The sequence below is a fragment of the Calonectris borealis genome, chromosome 2, assembly GCF_964195595.1.
Source record: "Calonectris borealis chromosome 2, bCalBor7.hap1.2, whole genome shotgun sequence".
Lineage (NCBI taxonomy): Eukaryota > Metazoa > Chordata > Aves > Procellariiformes > Procellariidae > Calonectris > Calonectris borealis.
The window spans coordinates 56,672,149-56,692,141 of NC_134313.1; the positions used below are offsets into that span (position 1 = coordinate 56,672,149).

The 19,993-nt window shown below is 39.4% G+C and overlaps 1 protein-coding gene across 1 annotated transcript in view; it reads right to left on the reverse strand.

Annotated features, from left to right (window-relative positions):
• Positions 1-594: 594 nt before the first annotated feature.
• The window catches only part of LAMA1 (laminin subunit alpha 1), an 85,148-nt gene continuing 65,749 nt past the window's right edge, over positions 595-19,993 (reverse strand). The window contains exons 47-62 of the mRNA XM_075140777.1: positions 19,745-19,869; positions 18,621-18,771; positions 17,302-17,446; positions 16,545-16,686; positions 14,644-14,758; positions 14,272-14,442; positions 13,418-13,569; positions 12,722-12,907; positions 12,058-12,220; positions 10,828-10,940; positions 8,439-8,628; positions 6,305-6,463; positions 5,112-5,265; positions 4,126-4,259; positions 2,813-3,035; positions 595-1,136 (exon numbers count right to left, since the gene is read on the reverse strand). Of these exons, the coding sequence (XP_074996878.1) occupies positions 976-1,136; positions 2,813-3,035; positions 4,126-4,259; positions 5,112-5,265; positions 6,305-6,463; positions 8,439-8,628; positions 10,828-10,940; positions 12,058-12,220; positions 12,722-12,907; positions 13,418-13,569; positions 14,272-14,442; positions 14,644-14,758; positions 16,545-16,686; positions 17,302-17,446; positions 18,621-18,771; positions 19,745-19,869 (2,484 nt within the window). The 3' untranslated portion in view covers positions 595-975. The remainder of the gene's footprint in view (positions 1,137-2,812; positions 3,036-4,125; positions 4,260-5,111; positions 5,266-6,304; positions 6,464-8,438; positions 8,629-10,827; positions 10,941-12,057; positions 12,221-12,721; positions 12,908-13,417; positions 13,570-14,271; positions 14,443-14,643; positions 14,759-16,544; positions 16,687-17,301; positions 17,447-18,620; positions 18,772-19,744; positions 19,870-19,993) is intronic.

The window sequence follows — 19,993 nt, forward strand, 5'->3', positions numbered from 1 at the left end:
TTACTTAAGTCAGATCGAGTGCGTGTCCCCCAAACCTGGCGCAAGCGCAACTACTGGAAACAGAGACAGGCACAGTAGAAAAAGGTGAAGACAGAACTGCTGACTGGCCCGTGAATTAGGAATCGCAGAGCACCAAAGGTGCTTCTCTGTGTCCTGTAAGAAATACTGTTTTCCCAAGAAAGATGCGTTAGTTCTCATTGCCAAAATACACAGTTGTTCCCAAGCCAGACCCAAATCGTTCCTTCAGCAACACAACATTTCATATGCGTCTCTGTGCTGTGGAGTTGCTGCTTGTCCTGCAGCTGATTACAGGAAAGCATACACAGGAACATAATCCCCCCAGACAATGTGGCTATAATGGGGGTCAGAAGCATCGGGTATTAAGGCAGAAGGAAAAGGGATTGGAGCTACCATGTAAAGTATAAATAAGAAAATTCTATTCATTAGACTCTGAATCTGAGACCTTCAAAATCATGCCTTTAGTCTCCTGCTCCCTCTGCTGGACTCTATCCACTTGTACTTCTCACTACTTAGCCTTCTGGCTCTTTTTCTTCTAACTGAAATGTATGGACAACTGAACTACAAGAAATAATGCACAGTTTATTGTAGTTTTATTATGTGGTCCAAAATTATTACCTTTTTATAAAATGACCAACACAAAATAAAATGAAATACTGTCAAGTAATCAAAAGAAAACATACTGTAAACACTGATTAATAAAAATTCCCAAAAGAAAAATACCCAATTAATGCCATTAACATGGTAGTAGAGGTATTTGTTGTTTAAAACCGTTTAGTTAAAATGCAGACATAGAGCTTCTGACTAAAAAAAAATAAATGACCTGAGTTGGAAAACAACCAGAAAATCAAAGAGGTGCAGGCTCTCACCAATTCTTCTTTTCATTACAAAATGAGAATGAAAAATAATAGATCAACAAAAAAACCCTCTCTCAGTCCAGACAGGCTTTGCTGCAGTTCAGTGCTCAGCCCCAGGGCAGGAATGAGGAAAGACTCCACGCAGGTCAAAAGCTCTGCTGAAGTCAAACAATTCTGCCTGTTGGCCCTTGGTCAACATGAGGTTCCTCAAACAGCCACGGAATGAGCTCTTGCTCATGAGGCAGTTTTGCTTCACATCAGCTGAAAAACAAATGTGAAATATGTAGAATCTATTTCCAGTGAACTGAAACAATACAAAGATCCACGTTATTATTCAACTGCTTTCCCTCCCTCCCAAATGAGAGAAAAAACCAACACCTGAGGAGCACCAAGTTCCATTCATGTTTGGACGATTCAGGACATCCTGCCATGGACAGTCCCTGCTGCCTTCAAGCGTAAGCCATGCACTGAGATAACTTGTGCAGAGTTTGCAGAAATAATTTGTCCCAGGGGACAAGAGAGGGGAAAAGAGAGGAGAAAGCTACTCTACGTAAGTGTCTCCCATGTTAAAATTGAAACTGGCAGAATACGAAGCAACAGCTGAGCTGTACACAGTCATGGACTCCATTGGCAAACCAAAATACGAGGTTGGGAGAGAGTCCAACTCTTTCTTTTCCATACAACCTGTGAAACAATTCATTCCACTTCTGCAGTACTCAACTAAACTGAAAAATTTCTCTCTTCTCTAGGAACCCTACTCTTTACAGATGAAGCACTGAAAGAACAAGTAGTATCACATCACCCTATTTAAAAAAAAAAAAAAAAAAAAGGCTTCACCAGATGCTGATAAGGCCGCTTTGGTATTCGAGGAAGACTAAATATTAATCAAGATATGGTTAATTAGCATTAATATATTTTTCATAAAGCACCAAAACCTTGTCCAACAGAAGGCTCTATAACATTTCTAGCTATTATCCCTAAAGCCTTCCAAATATTTAAAAGCTGAGTTTGCCCTTCAGACCTCATCACTCTGTTTTCATACAAATGGAAATATCTGAACTGATAAAATGTAACAGCTGTTTCAGAGACAAATGTATATGGGCATTTTATGCTATGTTTGAAAGCATAAAATATTCAAAACCATAGAAACCTACTCACTCTCAGCACTGATGTGTTCATTAAAAAGCATGCCTGCAAAAACGCCAAACTCATGATGTTCGAAATTCAATCCCCTTAATGAATACATTGTCTTGGCTCAAATTATCAACTAATGAGTTGCACAACTTAATTGAAAAGTAATTCAATTATATATTTTTTGTGTTACTGTCTTTTTATATTACCATCGTAGTATGATTGACAGACTTCAGAAGGGGATTTGCACAGGACAAGGGAAATAAATGTTCATCTGCAGCAGCCTGACTTCTGCCTGCACAGCCCCTGACACGAACAATTAGCAAAAATAAAGCTGAGAAGAGCACTATAGAAACCTTACTTAGATGAATGTGAAGGGAAGCCTTGATATGAATTTGACTGCAAGAGAACCACACCTCAACATATGCAGGCAGGGACGTTGCGAAGTCTGAGAAAGACTGTAAAAGACAAACCATGTGGAGGAAATCCTTCTCAGAAACGAAGGAGCAGGTTTGTGTAGGAAAGTGATGTGAGTTCACTTGATCTTGCTAACACACTCAACAGCTAACTGCAGTCCTCCACAAAGACAGTATACACAAATATTAATATGCTGTGATCTCAGCGACAATGTGGAAAATGGTAACTATGATTTATAACTCAATCATGAACTTCATGAGTCAGAGGAGAGGCGGGGGGGAAGAGGGAGAGAGGGAGGGAAGGAGAGAGCACATGTGTTAAGAGTCATTCTTATGAGAGAGAGTGAGAGCAGGAGGGAGAGAAGGGAAGAGAAATATTATTGTACCTACCAGGATAGCCTCCAACATAAATGGGATTGTTCGTATCTGCAGATGTTGACTGGATGTAGGGATTATCAGTTTGAACCAAATTCCCATCAATTATCAGTGAAATGCGATGTTTGCTTTTGTTTGCTTGAAGCTTGTGCCATTTTCCATCACACAAACTACTTGTGCCTCTTGGTTCATATGTGGCTGTTATTCTGCCAGCTCCATTGTTGACATGGAATAAAACCTGTATAAACAGCCAGATGCCAATAAAGATATAAAGTAAGAATACATGAACTAATTTGCCTAGATAAAAGCACAATCATGCTGGTGCAGAGATTTCCGTTTTAATAAATGTTTGGTAATTATGCAAAGCTAATGTTTACTTTGATGGATAGAGTGTGTCCTTATTGAAGTATCTTTAAAATCTGAAAGACTTAGATCTATCAATGCAACGGTCCGTTGGGTTAGCTTGGTATACTTCACTTGGGATTTCAATGTTTCTTACTAATACAAATCAAGCCATTTTCTCACAGAAGCTGAGACTTCAGATCTGAAAGAAGATCCACTGTATCTAACTGAAGAGAAGGAGAATGGACTGAAAGCACTTGTCATTGCCATTACATGCACTGATTTTTTTCATGCATTTATTTTTCAAAGCAGTAGACATTTCCTCAACTCTGTGGTGAGGATTAATATGTAAATATGTACTGAGAAAGTATGTCCCATAGAAACAGCGATATTTAACACTGTCTCTAGCTAGGAAGTTTTGAATAAAAAATGAGCTATTTCTGAGAAAAGGAAATACTTAAGAGCATTTTTTATGCAGGAGACGAGTGGAGAACTATGTATTGATTGGTAAAAGGTTTATGGAGCATAATGGCCAGTAGAAGTAGAGAGTAAGTTAATTGCTCATGAATTTTGAAGAAGAGATTACAAAACAGCGTGCTTTGTACATGCAATAATATGTTTATCAAGGACAAGTGTAGCTCTACAGCAGAAAAAGTATTAAGCTACACGAAAGGTATATATTTGGTCTAACATGCAAGGTATGTACAAGGTCACTGTGGCTGCAGACTAACATAAATTACACTAATTAAAACGGCAAAAAAGTTCCAGTGACTTCTGCTATTCTCACATTTTATCGTATGATGATGATGATGATGATAAAACTTGAGACTGAAAGTCTGTCCCATACTAGTTCTGTGGGGATTAGGTTCAGGCCGTTTTGTCTCCATCACATTTCACTGGTGTCTATTTAGTGCTACCCAACAGTTCTGGCCTCCCAATTTTAAGCAAGCCTTGTGAAACGAGTGTGCCAGCACAAGGCAGCCTACCTTGCCATTTACAATCTCCAGTCCAATAGCATCAACCTTAGCACTGCTGACCCCGAGGAGAACGCCATGCACCGCTGTCGTACGAAACTCCAGTGTGATATTCACATCAGACCGGACTTTGTAACCTTCTCTGACTGAAAAGAAGTTATAAGCCTCTAACAGAAGACTTGTAACCCACAGTACAAAGTACAATACATACATTGTCATTAAAAGGCCTAAAAATCTTGTTAATTACTCTGCTGGGATATGACCTTGTAAGTTTTCCAAAGTCATAATTCACATTTTATACTGGAAAAGATAAATTCCCAAATAAGTTTTCTTTCATTAATTTAGATTTAATGCATTCTACCTCATTTGTAAGAAACAGTAAAGAGCACAAATCATAGAATCATAGAATCATTAAGGTTGCAAAAGACCTCTAAGATCATGAGTCCAACCGTCAACTCAACACCACCATGCCCACTAAACCATGTCCCTAAGCACCTCATCTACACGTCTTTTAAATACCTCCAGGGATGGTGACTCAACCACATCCCTGGGCAGCCTGTTTCAAGGCCTGACCACTCTTTCAGTAAAGAAATTTCTCCTAATGTCCAATCTAAACCTCCCTTGGTGCAATAATGTAACAAAAATGTAATCCTTCACGTTACTTCACAAATCCCCTACGCCTTTTGTCTCCATACCCTTTAACAGACCTTAACTTAACATCATGAACATGCATATTCTTAGCTGAAGAAAGAGGTAGTTTATTTCTTTCCCAGTGCTAGAATCATTAGCTTTTTCATTTGTGGAAGATAGCCCTTTGTAGAAACAGCCACTTTTGGACGTATGGAGTAAAGGGACTCAGTTAGAAATACATATGCAGGGCCATGCACTCTTTGTGTGAGGAGTCAATTAATTACACACAGTTCCAGCAAGACCCAAAAAGAGTACATTTTCATTAACATTAATTCAGTAAGGTACTGCTTTCATTTAATGACACTTACCAAGAGCAGCAAAGCCACTCCCATCAAAGAAAGTACCGTCCTGCACTGTTACATAGCATTTATTCACAGCAAAGATGGAGACAGGGCTCTCGTTGTCCAGTTGTTTGCTATTAATCGTCATGCTACCAATGCAGGCAGGAATACTGTGAGTCACCTAAGCATATTGAAATATAAGAGTCAATGTGTAATACAAACTGCTGCAATGCTCTCTTAATGATACACCTGATGTTACTGTAAATAAAAAATTCTCTGAACAAAACACAGCAGGATCGAAGATATTTATGTAACTACATTTCTATTATTACATATATTTATGTAAGGTTACAAATGCATATAGTGTCTTAGAGTCAAAATAAATATTGTTCAGAAACACAGTATACACTCTCTATAACATATAGAAAGAATTGTATTTGCTTGAATGTGAGCAGGGATATGCCCAACAGTTAAAGACATTCCAAACATGCTTCAGCAAATTAACAAGTAAATCAAGATTTTGTACTACATTTTGAAAGTATAGATCATTAGAGTTCTATCCAGGAAAAAGATTCATTAGATTTCTCACTATTATTATTTTCAGCAATTACAGATTAAAAGTATTAAAATATTTGTTAGCCCATTACCCAATTAAAAAGCATGGGTGAAGAAAGTATGCCCAGGAATTGAGAAACATTGTTATCATCACCGGAATCCTCCCTGAGATAATGGGCTGCACAAGGAGGAAGGTGACAAAAACCTACCCTCTAAAAGCATGTGTAAAAAGTATGTTTCAATCTCAGACAGCTAAACCCTAACTTTCAGAGATATTTAAGGCATCTAATTCCTATCTAAATGCAATGGGACTCAGGTACCAAGATGTTTGAGATTCTAGGTCATATTTTTACCTTATACTACGGAACACAGGAATTTATATTCTTTATCCATTTTTAACAGAGAGATTGATTGAAGAAAAAAAAAATCTGTAAAGGGCTATTACTAAAACACAAGCATACAAGCTCTAGCTAGAGTCGCTAAGCCATAGAAAGCTGGAAAGATTTATCTGGTAAAGGGTCATTACTTTCTTTGTTGTTTCTTTCCCTAAGTACTTCTTTTTCACCCCTGTCAGAGACAGGATACTGAATTAGATGGGTTTGATGCAATACTCATTCTAGTATTGCAAAATGTCAGAGATGCCCCACCACCCCAAACCTTCTTACATTCCCAAGATTCTTTGGCACGTAGTCTAAGGGGAGTCCTCCCACGTACAGCTTCCCCTCCACATCCAAAGTGCTACCATCTCCCAGAGCACTGACTGCTACCAATTCCTGTCCGTCCACAATGATTATACCTTTTCTTTTAACGTATTCTGTCTTTATCTGGAAAAAATGAGAGCATGCAAACATGAATCAGTAAGCTGAATCAATTACCTAGTCATCATTTGCCATAGAAGTAAGCAAGACAATTTTTTAGCGGTTAGATTGCTTTGACACACTGTACTGAGGCATCCTCTTGAAATTCATTGTGAGGCTGAGGCCATTTCAGAATGCATCTGAGCAGCTAAACTGCTTCCTTGCCTCCCCAAGGGCTCACAATGATTGCATGTTGTCCTGCATAAGTCTTTCAATGTCTTAACAGTCATTATTTAACACCACTAGTTTATTGCCTTAGGATATGAGTACATCACTGAGTTTGAAGAGGGGAGTACTGTGCTGGTCTTCTGCAATTATTGCGCTGCCCACCAGCTGAACCATCTTAGCTCTCTGAAGCGCACACTCCTACGCTGTAATTTTATGATGGGCAGTGCTGAATTTGCTATGACCAAAAAGCTTTCCAGTTCTGTCCATCTTGTTCATTCATGCCCCTATGCCTTCCTTGCTCTAAAGCAATTACTCACGTGCAGATGAGGGACTTTATTTGAAGTCAGCTAGCCATTTATTCTTCCCTGGTTACTTTTAGCCCCTCTCAGAATCCTGACCAGGTTCAACATGAGGTTTCATGAACATTTGGGTTGGTAAGGGGATAAAGTGCTACGAACAGATGGTAGAGAATGGAAAGAAGAAGTGCTTCTTTCGGCAGCAATGTGTATTAGCTTAAATTGATTGTAGAGCTACAGCAACAATCACCCTCAGCTGTGAAGTGGTGTGACTCAGTCTTAATCTCCAAAAAAAGGGTTCAAGTTCGTGTTTTTATGTCCTGGGTAGTAAAGGTAGGTCAGGTCTCATATGGAATCTGTTCAAAAGTGGATAGTGTGAGTATGAGTTTTACGTGAGTATATTTAATTTTAAACACGCAGCTGTAAATCCTAGAGTGTTCTTCCTTTCAGGGCAGGCAACAGAGCTTAACTGTGATATTGCTCTCTGACAGAAGTTCACATTTGCTTTCTTTATGTTAGTTTTTGCTGTTTTTTCTTCTGCTGATTATATATGAAAAGCAAAAATAACACTCTGCTGAGTCCCAAGGCACCTAGGAGAGGTGGCAGCTTTGTGTCATCAATCACTTTGTCCCACAGAAGCCACTTCCTGGAGTTAAGGCTTCACATATGGACAAGGGAAGGGAAGCTTAGCAGGATGAATAGTCATCCTCACCTGCCTTAAGGAAAAATAATGTAGTCAGAGCTGCTTTTAAAACTCATGCAGACACCAGTCGTTTCTCACAAAGAAAGCCAGAGGCAGCAACATGGGAGTTCCTCAGAGGAACTGGGCTAATAGAGGCTGACAGAGTCTTTTACAGAAGGCCCTGAATTCTATGTGACACCTGAAAGCTGTAGTCATAATTTCTTCTCAAACTCTCCTTATGCCAAGTCCTCCCCCTCCAGCCTCCATTCATTTCAAATGTCTACCTTTCTCATGTTGCATCAACCAAGGAAAGGAAAAAGAATGCTTCCCTGTTAGCATTAGCTGCTAGGACATGCTCAGGTATTAAGGATAAGTAGGAGAAAGGAGAAACTGTGCACTCACAAATCTCTTTCACCCTGTCACACACTCAGGTCTTTCGTGACATAGTGCATGGAAAGCTCTCTGTGGAAAAAGTCCACAGAAAAGAGTTTCTAGACCTCTCTGTTGGGTCCTTCTCTGGTGAAGATGACCATTATTATTACATAGTTGGTGAACTATTTTATTTCTAAATAATCTGAGATACTTGACAGTAGTTGGATGCTGGAATTGATGCACAATTAATGAGAATTTAAAAAGGAAATAAGTATACTCAAACACAAGTTATATGAAGGGTTTCATGATTGGGTTAAAACCCGTTTGCCTTTGCAACAGAGAAAGCATACAGGAAAGGCAGGGAAAAACCATCCCAGTAACTCCAGAGAAGAGAAAATGGAGTACAAGATTGGTGACTACCTACCGTATGCCACTTTCCATCACTGATAACAGCAGGGTGAAAAGCTACTGCTTTTCCTTTGCCTAGATCAAATGAGAAATAGAGCTGTCCTCCATGAAGCTGTAGGGCTGCATAATCAACCTGGTTCTGGTGAGCCATGTAGTAAATAAGGCCACTGGAGGCAAAGGTTCTGAGATTCAGCTGGACAGAAAGTCTAGACAATAAAAATTCAGTATTACTGAAATATATTTCTTCTGCATTGATAAAAAGCTTTTCTGGAGGCAGTGAACAGTCTCAACCAATTTATTATTATGAAAGGAAATTTATTATTACAAAGGCCAGAAAAGTAGAATTTGCATTGATTCCAAGAAAGCATGACCTATAACGTATTTCATAATAAAAATCAGTGCTGTCAGAGACAGAAAAAGTGCTTGCCACAGAGAGAGCTGGGCTTTAAGAGGGACAAGCTCAGCTGTTTGCAACTGCAAGCTTGCCTATTGCCCCAAGAAAGGAACGAATTCCAGGATAATGTGATGGAATCCATTACTATCAGCCAGGCTTGCTGGGATATAGCCTTTGACACTGTCTCCCACAGCATTCTCCTAGAGAAGCTGGCGGCTCATGGCTTAGACAGGTGCACTCTTCGCTGGGTAAAAAACTGGCTGGACGGCCGGGCCCAGAGAGTTGTGGTCAACGGAGTTAGATGCAGTTGGCGGCCAGGGCTCAGTACTGGGCCCGGTCCTGTTCAATATCTTTATCAATGATCTGGACGAGGGGATCGAGTGCTCCCTCAGTAAGTTTGCAGATGACACCAAGCTGGGCGGGAGTGTTGATCTGCTGGAGGGTAGGAAGGCTCTGCAGAGGGACCTGGACAGGCTGGATCGATGGGCTGAGGCCAACTGTATGAGGTTCAACAAGGCCAAGTGCCGGGTCCTGCACTTGGGTCACAACAACCCCAGGCAACGCTACAGGCTTGGGGAAGAGTGGCTGGAAAGCTGCCCGGAGGAAAAGGACCTGGGGGTGCTGCCTGACAGCTGGCTGAACGTGAGCCGGCAGTGTGCTCAGGTGGCCAAGAAGGCCAACGGCATCCTGGCCTGTATCAGAAATAGCGTGGCCAGCAGGAGTAGGGAGGTGATCGTGCCCCTGTACTCAGCACTGGTGAGGCCGCACCTCGAATACTGTGTTCAGTTTTGGGCCCCTCACTACAAGAAGGACATGGAGGTGCTGGAGCGTGTCCAGAGAAGGGCAACGAAGCTGGTGAAGGGTCTGGAGCACAAGTCTTACGAGGAGCAGCTGAGGGAACTGGGACTGTTCAGCCTGGAGAAGAGGAGGCTGAGGTTGGACCTCATCGCGCTCTACAACTACCTGAAAGGGAGGTTGTAGCCAGGTGGGTGTTGGTCTCTTCTCCCAAGTAACTAGCGACAGGACAAGAGGAAATGGCCTCAAGTTGCGCCAGGGGAGGTTTAGATTGGACATTAGGAGAAATTTCTTTACTGAAAGAGTAGCCAGGCCTTGGAACAGGCTGCCCAGGGAAGTGGTTGAGTCACCATCCCTGGAGGTATTTAAAAGACGTGTAGATGAGGGCGCTTAGGGATATGGTTTAGTGGGCATGGTGGTGTTGGGTTGACAGTTGGACTGGATGATCTTAGAGGTCTTTTGCAACCTTAATGATTCTATGATTCTATGATATAATGGGCAAACTGAGAACAGAGAGAGCTTAAAAGGTAGAGGAGCCGATTGAGCCATTTATTATGGAGGTTCAGACTACATAGTGTCAATCCTCTGCAATGTTCAATAGTTACAACACAAGGGCTAGAAGCAAAAAAGGCTCTTTTCTCATTGCCTGCAGAGGCTTCCTGAGTTGAAAGAAGCATACACAAGTGGCTTGCAGGCTGTTTTGGGGACCTTGTTGGGAGCCTCTCAAACAAATAAGAGTGGCAGAGAGGCTATCACACATTAAGTCTCAACAGAATGATTCTTCTCAGTAGTCTTAGCTCCTTCAGTGACCTGGGGAGTAAAGCAGACATGGAAGGTGCAATTGCAGAAAACCCAGAGGAGAGGGCGAGGTGTTATCTGCATCAGTCAAAAGAGCAGGGACCAGCTGAGCTCTGTATGTGGAAAACAGAAATCAAAATACTTACCAAAGGTAAATGGGGCTCTTAAGTCTGAGGGGAAAAAATGCAGAACTCTGACCATGAGTTAAAACTCATGACCACAAACCTGGGAAAGACACGTTAATTACATTGCAGTGGTTGTGATACCTTCTTCCATGAGGAACCTACAGAAAATCTGAAGTGAGGGTTGTGTTCAAAGCTGGTAATGCAGTGATCATTCATGAAAACCATCACTGTGGTTTTTGTAGCTCAATACAAGATAACACACGGTGTGCATGTGTGATTCAGGATATACTCACTTCTTCCTGACAGTAGAGTGATTGAAGAGCAGTGTCAAGTGGCTGCCTTTGGCAAGTCCAAACTGATGGGCACCTTGAACATGATCAGGTAGCTCATCTTTTGCACAAACTACCTGTTAATGAAAGGACTTTATTAAGAATAATACTATCAAGTGCTGACCAGCAAGTGCTGAATGGCAATGGGCCTACGCAGAACTTTGTAAGGAGCAAAACTGAGCCACATGATAACTACAAAGTATTCAGCAACATCAATTAGCTAAACTCCCAATCACTCTGAGCTATCTTTAGGCTCAAAAAGAACTAGTTCTAATGATTAAACTATGTCTCATGGACAAGCACTGGTCTTTTCTACTGAGAAATGTTTGTAGTTTGAGAAGTATTCATTCACCATTTGTCTTAATTGATAGCCCTTTTGATAACAAATGCTGGAAGACGGAGTACAATTTCTGTACAGTGTGAAAATCTATTGGACTTGGTAGAAATATTTTCCCATTTAGTGAGGACGCACATTTTTGTTATGATTTGGGGGATGAAGAGCTGAGTAACAGAGTATGAGTCAAAGCTATACTCTAGCTCTAAGGAGGACATCTTATTTATTTTTATAGTCACAGTTGTATAAAATTCTGCTTTCTGTTGCCACAGAAAAATGATTTCGGGATGCTTTGGAAACACTTCATTATAAAGATGTGCAGCTGCAGAAGGAGAGAAGTAATGCTGCCTTCTCTCTTGAGAACAGGGACTGTGTGAGAGGAAACAGGTGCCATGCAAGCTGCATTCACACACTGTGTGTCTCTGGAATGGTTTGTGCCTCCTCTTTCACACAGCGCAGAGACTGCATGTGTGTGACCAGGAAAATGTGAATGCTGATTTGCACAGCTAATGCAAATCTCAGCACAGAACCACTTTGGCAGATAATAGTTACTGTCGAGTCCTTCTGCTGGGGGATTATCACTCCACTTTTTCTTTTCTTTTTTAGTGTTGCTGCCTGAACAATGATAAACCTAGCAACATTTCCCTTCCAAAAGGCCAACAGCCTACTAACAAAGGTTTATATCACAGGTCTTCTATGAGAAATAATAATTTCAAATCCACATTCATTGAACCATTCCGTACCATAGAAGAAGCAAATATACACAGTTCATACTTTGAAAATTCTCCACAAAGCTAAAATGCATCTTGCTGTTAAACACTTTCCTAGAAGAGGCAATAGAGCTTTGCTGTAATACATACTTTTTTTGTATCTGTAAGAGGCCTCAGGGGAACTGGTAAAGCCTGAAGTTCAGGTTGAATCTCAATGTCTTCAGGCTGTATGGCTGGTTTAGGCTTCTCTGACAAAAAGCAGCTGTCCATATCCACATGTTCATACTTCATGGAAGTGGTGAAATACAAAAGCCTGTGTTTAAAAAACCTACATTTTAAGAGGTGAAATCCCAAATCCCTACATTTCCCAAGCACAAGGAGACTATTTTACAGGGTCTTTCACTAGTAACAAGAGAAAGGGAAATAAGTGGCATGATGGGACAAAAAGATTGAGAAGTGGCAAATAATCTGTCCATAGAACAATATTAATAGACAATATTCTTGGAAAACCATTCTGCCTGTGAATGCAGATGAAACTAGAGTAGAGAAAGTTGCATTTTGTGCAGCGTCTCTATACATTATTAAAGACATTTTTTATGCTATTTGGAAATGTAGTTGGTAATATCCATTTTTTGCCTGTTGTAACACCCAGATCATCAGTATCATGCTTGTCTTATGTTAAAAACCAGGCAAATGGACAATGTCATGGAAGAGATTACAAACTACAATTAATAATTACGATACACAGTTTTCCAAAACAGTGGAAAGGTTTCAAAAGGTTTTCAAAAACAGGGCAGTTAGCCCTCTGACTTACTCCTTATTAAAAATAAGATTGCTGATACAGCCATGAAAGGAGCCAGCCATCTTTAGCCCTAAGATGCCCTCTCCTGCTGGAATGCCACCAGCATAGAAGTTGGAAATATTCATGGGGCTCATTTCTGCTGATGAACCAAGCCTCAATTCTGCAGGGTTACTTTCATCCACCTGTACAGTTATGATCCTGAAAAAGATAAAGTAAGGAAAACATTCAACAAGGGCCTTAGATATTCATTTTCAAATGAAAAGCATTCCTTTCAGCCTCAAAAATGTCCTGTTCTAAGAAATAAATATTCCATCACTTTGATAATCCTTTCAATGTCTTAAAACTAGAAGACCTTCTTCTTTAGATAATTTTTAACATGTAGAGTTTTGTCAAATACCTTTCTAAATTATTTTGATCGATATCTTTCCAAATTATTTTGATAGTTGTATTTTTTTTCTAATACTATTTAGTATACTCAAATGGCCCAAGCTGTCTAGAGATTTTGAGCGCTTTTAACCACAGCTTCATCAGTGGCTGTATGCTGTATACAATTACCATGTAAATCAGAACACCTTCATTAACAGCAGAAAAACACAGCCCTGATTATTCCACCTAATGAGCTAGCAAAGGCAGTTCCTCAGAGAGCGCAGTGAACTGACAACAGCATACAATAATTAAACAGGTAGTACTGTTCGCAGTCACATGTACCTCTTATTCCGGACTAGGATGACAGAGTGTTCTTGTCCATCACTGTATGTTCCATTAGCAGACTGAAGAATTACTTTTCTAGTACTTGCTCTATCTCCAGCATTAATATGCACTGCAAGATGACCATCAATCAGCATGATGGAAAAGAAGGGCTGTGGATTTAATCAGACGATTAATTTTTAACGATAACTCAATTTCCTGTCACTCATTCAGTGTTTAAATAGAACATACTTTGGAAAAATTTACCTCCAACTTTGCTGTAAACAAACTTTTTAATGAAACTCAAAGACTAGTAGGCATGTATCAGTACGTCTCAGAGAGCACAACCTTGTAACAGAAAACATGAAAGCTGGAAATTTCTCTGGTCATGATAAAAATTCCAGTTAAAATGCTGGAGTTTTTTTATACAACCACTCCCCTACTCCTCCCCTTAGAGGAAGGAAGTAAGAAGGGGCAGGTATTCCTATTAAGACTTTGTCCTTGGATTCCAGGAGCTCCAAAACAGTCCACCAGATGAGATAGCTGTTCATCTCAAACCCTTCAATAATTACTTCTGACTAACAGAAGTGGAAAGTAATACTCTGTGTGCATTTCACATGCAGTTTTCCTCCTTGTTGTAAAAGCATTCTGGGTCCTAGTAACCGTAATAGGTCTCTGCTAACTGATCCTTTACCTCTCCTCTGCTACAATGAATATCCTCTGTTCTCCACCTAGCCTCTGTATTTGGGCCTTCCTAAGCCAAATAAATGTTTCTTTCTCATTCTTTGCAAGTTACAGTCATAAAACCCTGACTTGATATTACAAAATAAAAATGGCAAAAACAAAACCAAAAAATCTTTGTTTTCAGTACTTGCCAAATGTGCTTGTCTACGTCGTCGCTTTTCCAGTCCCCTGCTGAGTCCAGCAAGGATGATGCCACTGCTGTTCTTTGTAGCAAAAGTTGCCATCAGTTCTGATTCTGGGCTTAAGGACTTAGGTACCAACTCAATATATCCATTGTTCAAGATGTTCACACTACGAATAGGCTATTTTATGAAGAAGAGAAATAATTACTGACTTTCTCCCTGCATAGCGCTTGGTAAGAAAAAAAAATACAAGTACAGATTAGATTATGTTAGAATTTTTCAAGATAAACCCATTTCAACTCACGATATTCTTTCACAAACATTACTATTCATTGTTCAATAACAATAAATATCAGGTCACAAAACCTAAAAGTCTCCTACCTCCAATACACAGCCTTTTCTTACTCCATATGAATTTCTAAGCAAGTCAAAGGTTGAACGGGATATTTCCAGATTCTTGATGCATCCCACATACATTCTACTATTAAGACCTTTCCTGAAACACAAAACAAGGCTTTTTTTCCAAGGAGTAGTACTTGGAATCTCCTGGTAGAAAAGATTAAGTTCTCTTCAACAAGAAAAAGAGAGATCTATTTTAAAGAATGCAGTCAGCCCAATGCAAGTGAAAACAGGGGTAATTTGGGTTTTACTCTTAGCAGATATTAATTTTGATCTTAAAAAAGAGTCAGATAACATTGTCCCCAAGTGGAAACAGACAAGTGTGTCATGCTGTGTTGCCAGGTCAGGTCGTTTTCCAAAACTTTAAGGTGACTCTTCAGCTGAAATGTAATGGTTTTTGTGTGAGAGGGTAACTGTAGCTCTCTACTACCTAGCAATTCTTTTTCGTTTCTTAAGTCTGGAGGATGCCTAATATCATTCCAGGTTTAAGTCAGAGAAATCTAAGGCTGTCCTGCCATAATCCCTTACAGGCTGCTATGCCAGCTAAGATTAACAAGTCTACACCTCTGCAATAACTGCGCAGGGACCAATATTGTCCTGGAATTTACCTTATTGTCAAGAGCATGCAGACAGTTTAATTAGATTTTCTTTTGCCATGTTTATCCTTTCAAAGTGAAGCCACTGGAAGAAATGTGACTTTACAAGTTCAGCAGGGATGTGCAATACAAAAAGTATAAATTAGAGACATGCTATAAAATATGTATTTGTAATGTTTTTTTTTGATCTGTTCACAATTTTTTTCCTCTGTTCCAAGTTTCAAAACCGAATTACAAGAATTCTTTTCTGAAGTAGAACTTTTATCCTCAAGCGCAGTTTTGCCCATAAATGCCAGCTGGAAAACACAAGGCTCACACAGGTAGAGATCAAAGGAGCATCGTTCCGGGCAGCAGTGCTGAATGCTTGCTGCAGTCTGACACAAAGAGCAGGTGGCTGCTGTGGCAGCTGCTGTACTGGAAATCACCCATGGATGGGAAAAACAGAAGCTTGTCTCTGATCTGAACTGCAGTGTCAGACCTACCACTGAAAAGCACCTGTCGTGGTTTAACCCCAGTTGGCAACCAAGCACCACACAGCTGCTTGCTCACCCTCCCCGCCCCCCCAGTGGGGTGAGGGAGAGAATCTGAAGAGCAAAAGTAAAAAAACTCATGGGCTGAGATAAGAACAGTTTAATAATTGAAATAAAATAGAATAAAATAACAACAACAACAATAATAATAATAAATTGTAATGAAAAGGAAAACAACGAGAGAGAGAGAGAGAGAGAGAGAGAGAGAGAAACAAATCCCAGGAAAAACAAGTGATACAACTGCTCACCACCCGCCACCTGATGCCCAGCCAGTCCCCGAGCAGTGATCACTGCCCCCCGGCCAACTCCCTCCCGTTTATATACTGAGCACGATGTCATATGGTATGGAATATCCTTTCGGCCAGTTTGGATCAGCTTTCTTGGCTATGCCCCCTCCCGGCTTCTTGTGCACCTGGCAGAGCATGGGAAGCTGAAAAGTCCTGGACTTAGTGTCAGCTCTACTTAGTAACAACTAAAACAGTGTGTTATCAATTATTCTCATACTAAATCCCGAACACAGCACTGTACCAGCTACTAGGAAGAAAATTAACTCTACCCCAGCCAAAACCAGGACAGCACCATATTAGAGTTTGAAGGCAAAGGACAGGTAATTCTGTGGTATACATGGCCATAAACAAGACTTCAGACTTCACTGATTTTCACTAATTTCAGTGGAGATTGCAGCAGAGTTTGTTAAAGTCTTTCCCTCTACTTACAAGAGTCTTTGCAAAGGGGGAAAAGTGAGAAGACACTTTACCTCACAGTCCTTGATCTTGGGAGCCCACCAATGAAGATTGGGTCCTTATCAGATCGGTTCAGGTCTGAGGCAACCCCAGGAGATTCTCCCTGCTTTGTTTCTTTATAATTAAGGTTATATGCATCCATGACTGCCAAAATTCCTGCAAAGAAAAGAGAGTAAAGATCTGGAGAAGGACACAAAGACACATTCTTCCATTTTGGCAATCTTGTCTCTAATAAAGGAAAATGTATTCACTGACTCAAACATGTATGGACAATCTTCTTATTTTTAGAATGAGTAATTTATTGCACTTCCAGCTGTTCTGTTAATCTCATTCATTCTTCTCTGACAAAACCAAATCTGAGGAAGTCTACAGGAAAATATATATATGTTATGGTTATTAACACATATTATTTGTAATGCATTACTTCCCAAACTTGGGCCCCAAATACTGTTGTACTAGGTACTATTAAAACACAGAACAGAAAACGTGATCCCTGATATACAGACTTGGAAAAAGATCTTTCGCACTTTAAAGACCATTGATATGCTTTTGTCTGGCAGCTTCTGCACTACCTGTTCTTTATAAAATGTGCCAAACCAAGCACAAGATTCACACTGCTCTCCTTCTAAAAGCAAAGTAACATAGGTGTGGCTGCTAAAGAAACTGCATTGGAAGTGACCAAATTTGGTTGCAGTGATGTTCCCTGTGGCTATTTTAGATATTTGTATTTGTAAATGTGCAGACACGTGTTTTTCTCAGTCTGTAGCCTACCTTGTTTCTTGTTCCGACTGAATGAAATTTTATACCATGTTCCATTGTTGTAACAATTTTCTGTTGTAAGAGCAAGAGGTCCTGAACCTAGATCAACAGTCAGTCTCACTTTGCCATCAACAAGCTCAAGGGACAAGAAATCTCTCTGGGAGGAAAAAAAAACAAACCAACCAAACAAACAAACAAAAAAACACAAAAAAAACCAAACAAAAGACATATTAAATTCCTGGAAATATAATCTTTCGAAAGGATGTATCCTTGGCAGGTTTGGGCTACTGTGTGAAAAAGGTTTGGTAAGTCTTGTACCTAGACTATTTGTTAGGCCCAAGACACTTATCTTTGCTATGTTTAGGAAAATTAAGTTACATGTACCTCACAAGGATGTAATTTTGTTTTGTTTTGTTGTTATTCTTACTTAAATGTATTGTCAGGCTTGATTACTCAGCAGAGGAAGGTTTAAATAACAAATGTCACATTTGCTTTTTTTTGGATGAAGTTGGGAGTAATTTGATTTGACTGTTAGCATAACACTACAATAGATCAAACACTACAATATTCTTCCTGCAAGAAGCAAAGAGCTTCTTCACACAGTAAAAAAGACTTTCTGAATTGTATTAAAAGTGTCCCCTCTGCACTGTAAAACTTAAGTCAGATATCATTGTGCAATGTATCCAGGCAGTGAGTACATAACAAAGCAAATGAATAATGCAGTGATTCTGAAACAATTTGTATCTAAACAAAGCTTTGTTCTCCTTCAGGAAAAGAAAACCACTAGCTAAGTATGCGGTACACTGCATATGAAAATGAAGGTCTGGAGATGGGTCTAGGTTATACTGCTGTTGCAGGGAGTTTTAATTTAATTTATTTCCGTTTACTGAATTCCCATCTTATGGATTTAATTCAATACGCCTATTCAATATTATATTGTCCTTCTGCAAGCTCAGTTCCAAAAGATTTTACATTCTGCAAAGGCTCCTCCAACTGAACAAAACTAGTTTGTTGTCCCCACTGTTTCTTTTTCTTGCCTTTAGTTAAATAATCATTAATTTTAGTCTAGAAATAAAATAAATTATGGAGAATTCTTTTCATTGCTTAATTTTGCCCTTAGTATATGTGAATATTTGCTCTAAAGAGTTATCTCTAGGGTTCCTGTCTTTACTCCTTTGGCTTATGATGTCAATCGCAGGTTATACTCTACACAAAGATAATAACTTGTTTTAATAAATGTAAGCTGAAAAATAACAAAAAAGAAAGCAAGAAACCATCAAGTGATCTAAACATAGTTTTTGACAGCTTAAGAATCTGATCCATTTTCTTACAGTGCCATTTGAAGCAAGATACAGAAGAAGCCCATTAGGTGAAAAGGTACTGAAAAATATTATTATCTGAGTCACTGTTGAGCGGAGTGCCTTCTCCACAACTGAGTATCCACTGCCATCAAAATGGAATGATGTGTCCTCATCCTGTGGGCTACGGAAGTAGAAAACACAGTTAAAAATGTTAACTGAAGATTTGTGGTTTTCCAGTCATTTTTATATAAAATATAAGAAAAGTTAGATCAGTTAGTGCAGCTCCCAGGCAGTATGATTAGAAAGTGTGGAAAGAGACTTGAATCTTGATGTTATGAATAACTGAAGGATTCCAGCCAAAGGCCACTTTCATTACAGAATCTCACAATACATGATGTAGCCGTGGGGAAGGATGTATACAAGATAAAAAATGTTCTTCTCTAATGTATGGAAAAAACCCAATGATTTCTTACGGGAAAAAATAATTGTTACAACATACACCCTCTTACTCAAAACATGTCATGCATTTAAGAAAATGTTTTGCATAATTGCACTTACAATAAATGTTCTATTAGCCCCTTTCCCTGCAATATAATACTTGTAAAAAATATTTCATACAATCAAGCAGCACCCTCTGCTGTTTCTACATGAAACATTCTGCAAAAGGGAATATGGTCAAGCATATTTCTTTTCAATTCCTTAAACATAAAAATAGTACAGTCTGCAATCCCATTTCACAATGATTACAAGAACAGTAGCAAGCTCGGTGGCTACAGTTTTGCTATAGATTTTTTTAATAAGAATGTTTTACCCTGTTTCTCATCCTAGGAAAGACTATATTTGTCTTGCTGGAAATTACTGGAAAGCAAACATTCCAAAATAGTTTGGTTCACTGGCAGTCCCTACTTTCAATGCACAAAATAGACCACAGCAATAGAACTCCTCTGAAAAAGTGATTAATAAGTGACAAAATTCCATACAATGAAATTATTTGACACCACTGGCACGTTCAGATCAGCATGTTCAGAACTGTAAGTTAATGATCAATGAAACACTGCATGTCTGAGTTCATTATTTTTAGCTAGCACAGAAATAGATATTACAGATGTAAATTACTCTAAATCTGTTACAAAAAAGAGAGTGAGACAAAATACCTTCCGAAACAGCCATTGCACTTGCCCTCTCTTTCCATGTAGTTCCAAAGACCGATAGATTTGCCATTCAGGGATGCCTCTCCCATGCACCCTTTAAAATGGGTCACCTTAACAGCAGGCGATTTCTGTAAGACAAGAAATAATTCATGAATACAATTAATGTTAAGTACTCTGAAAATTCTGCAGCCAAATTTTTGCTTGGATGTTTTCCTTGAACTCTAACTTCATTAGATATAAATCATAATAAAA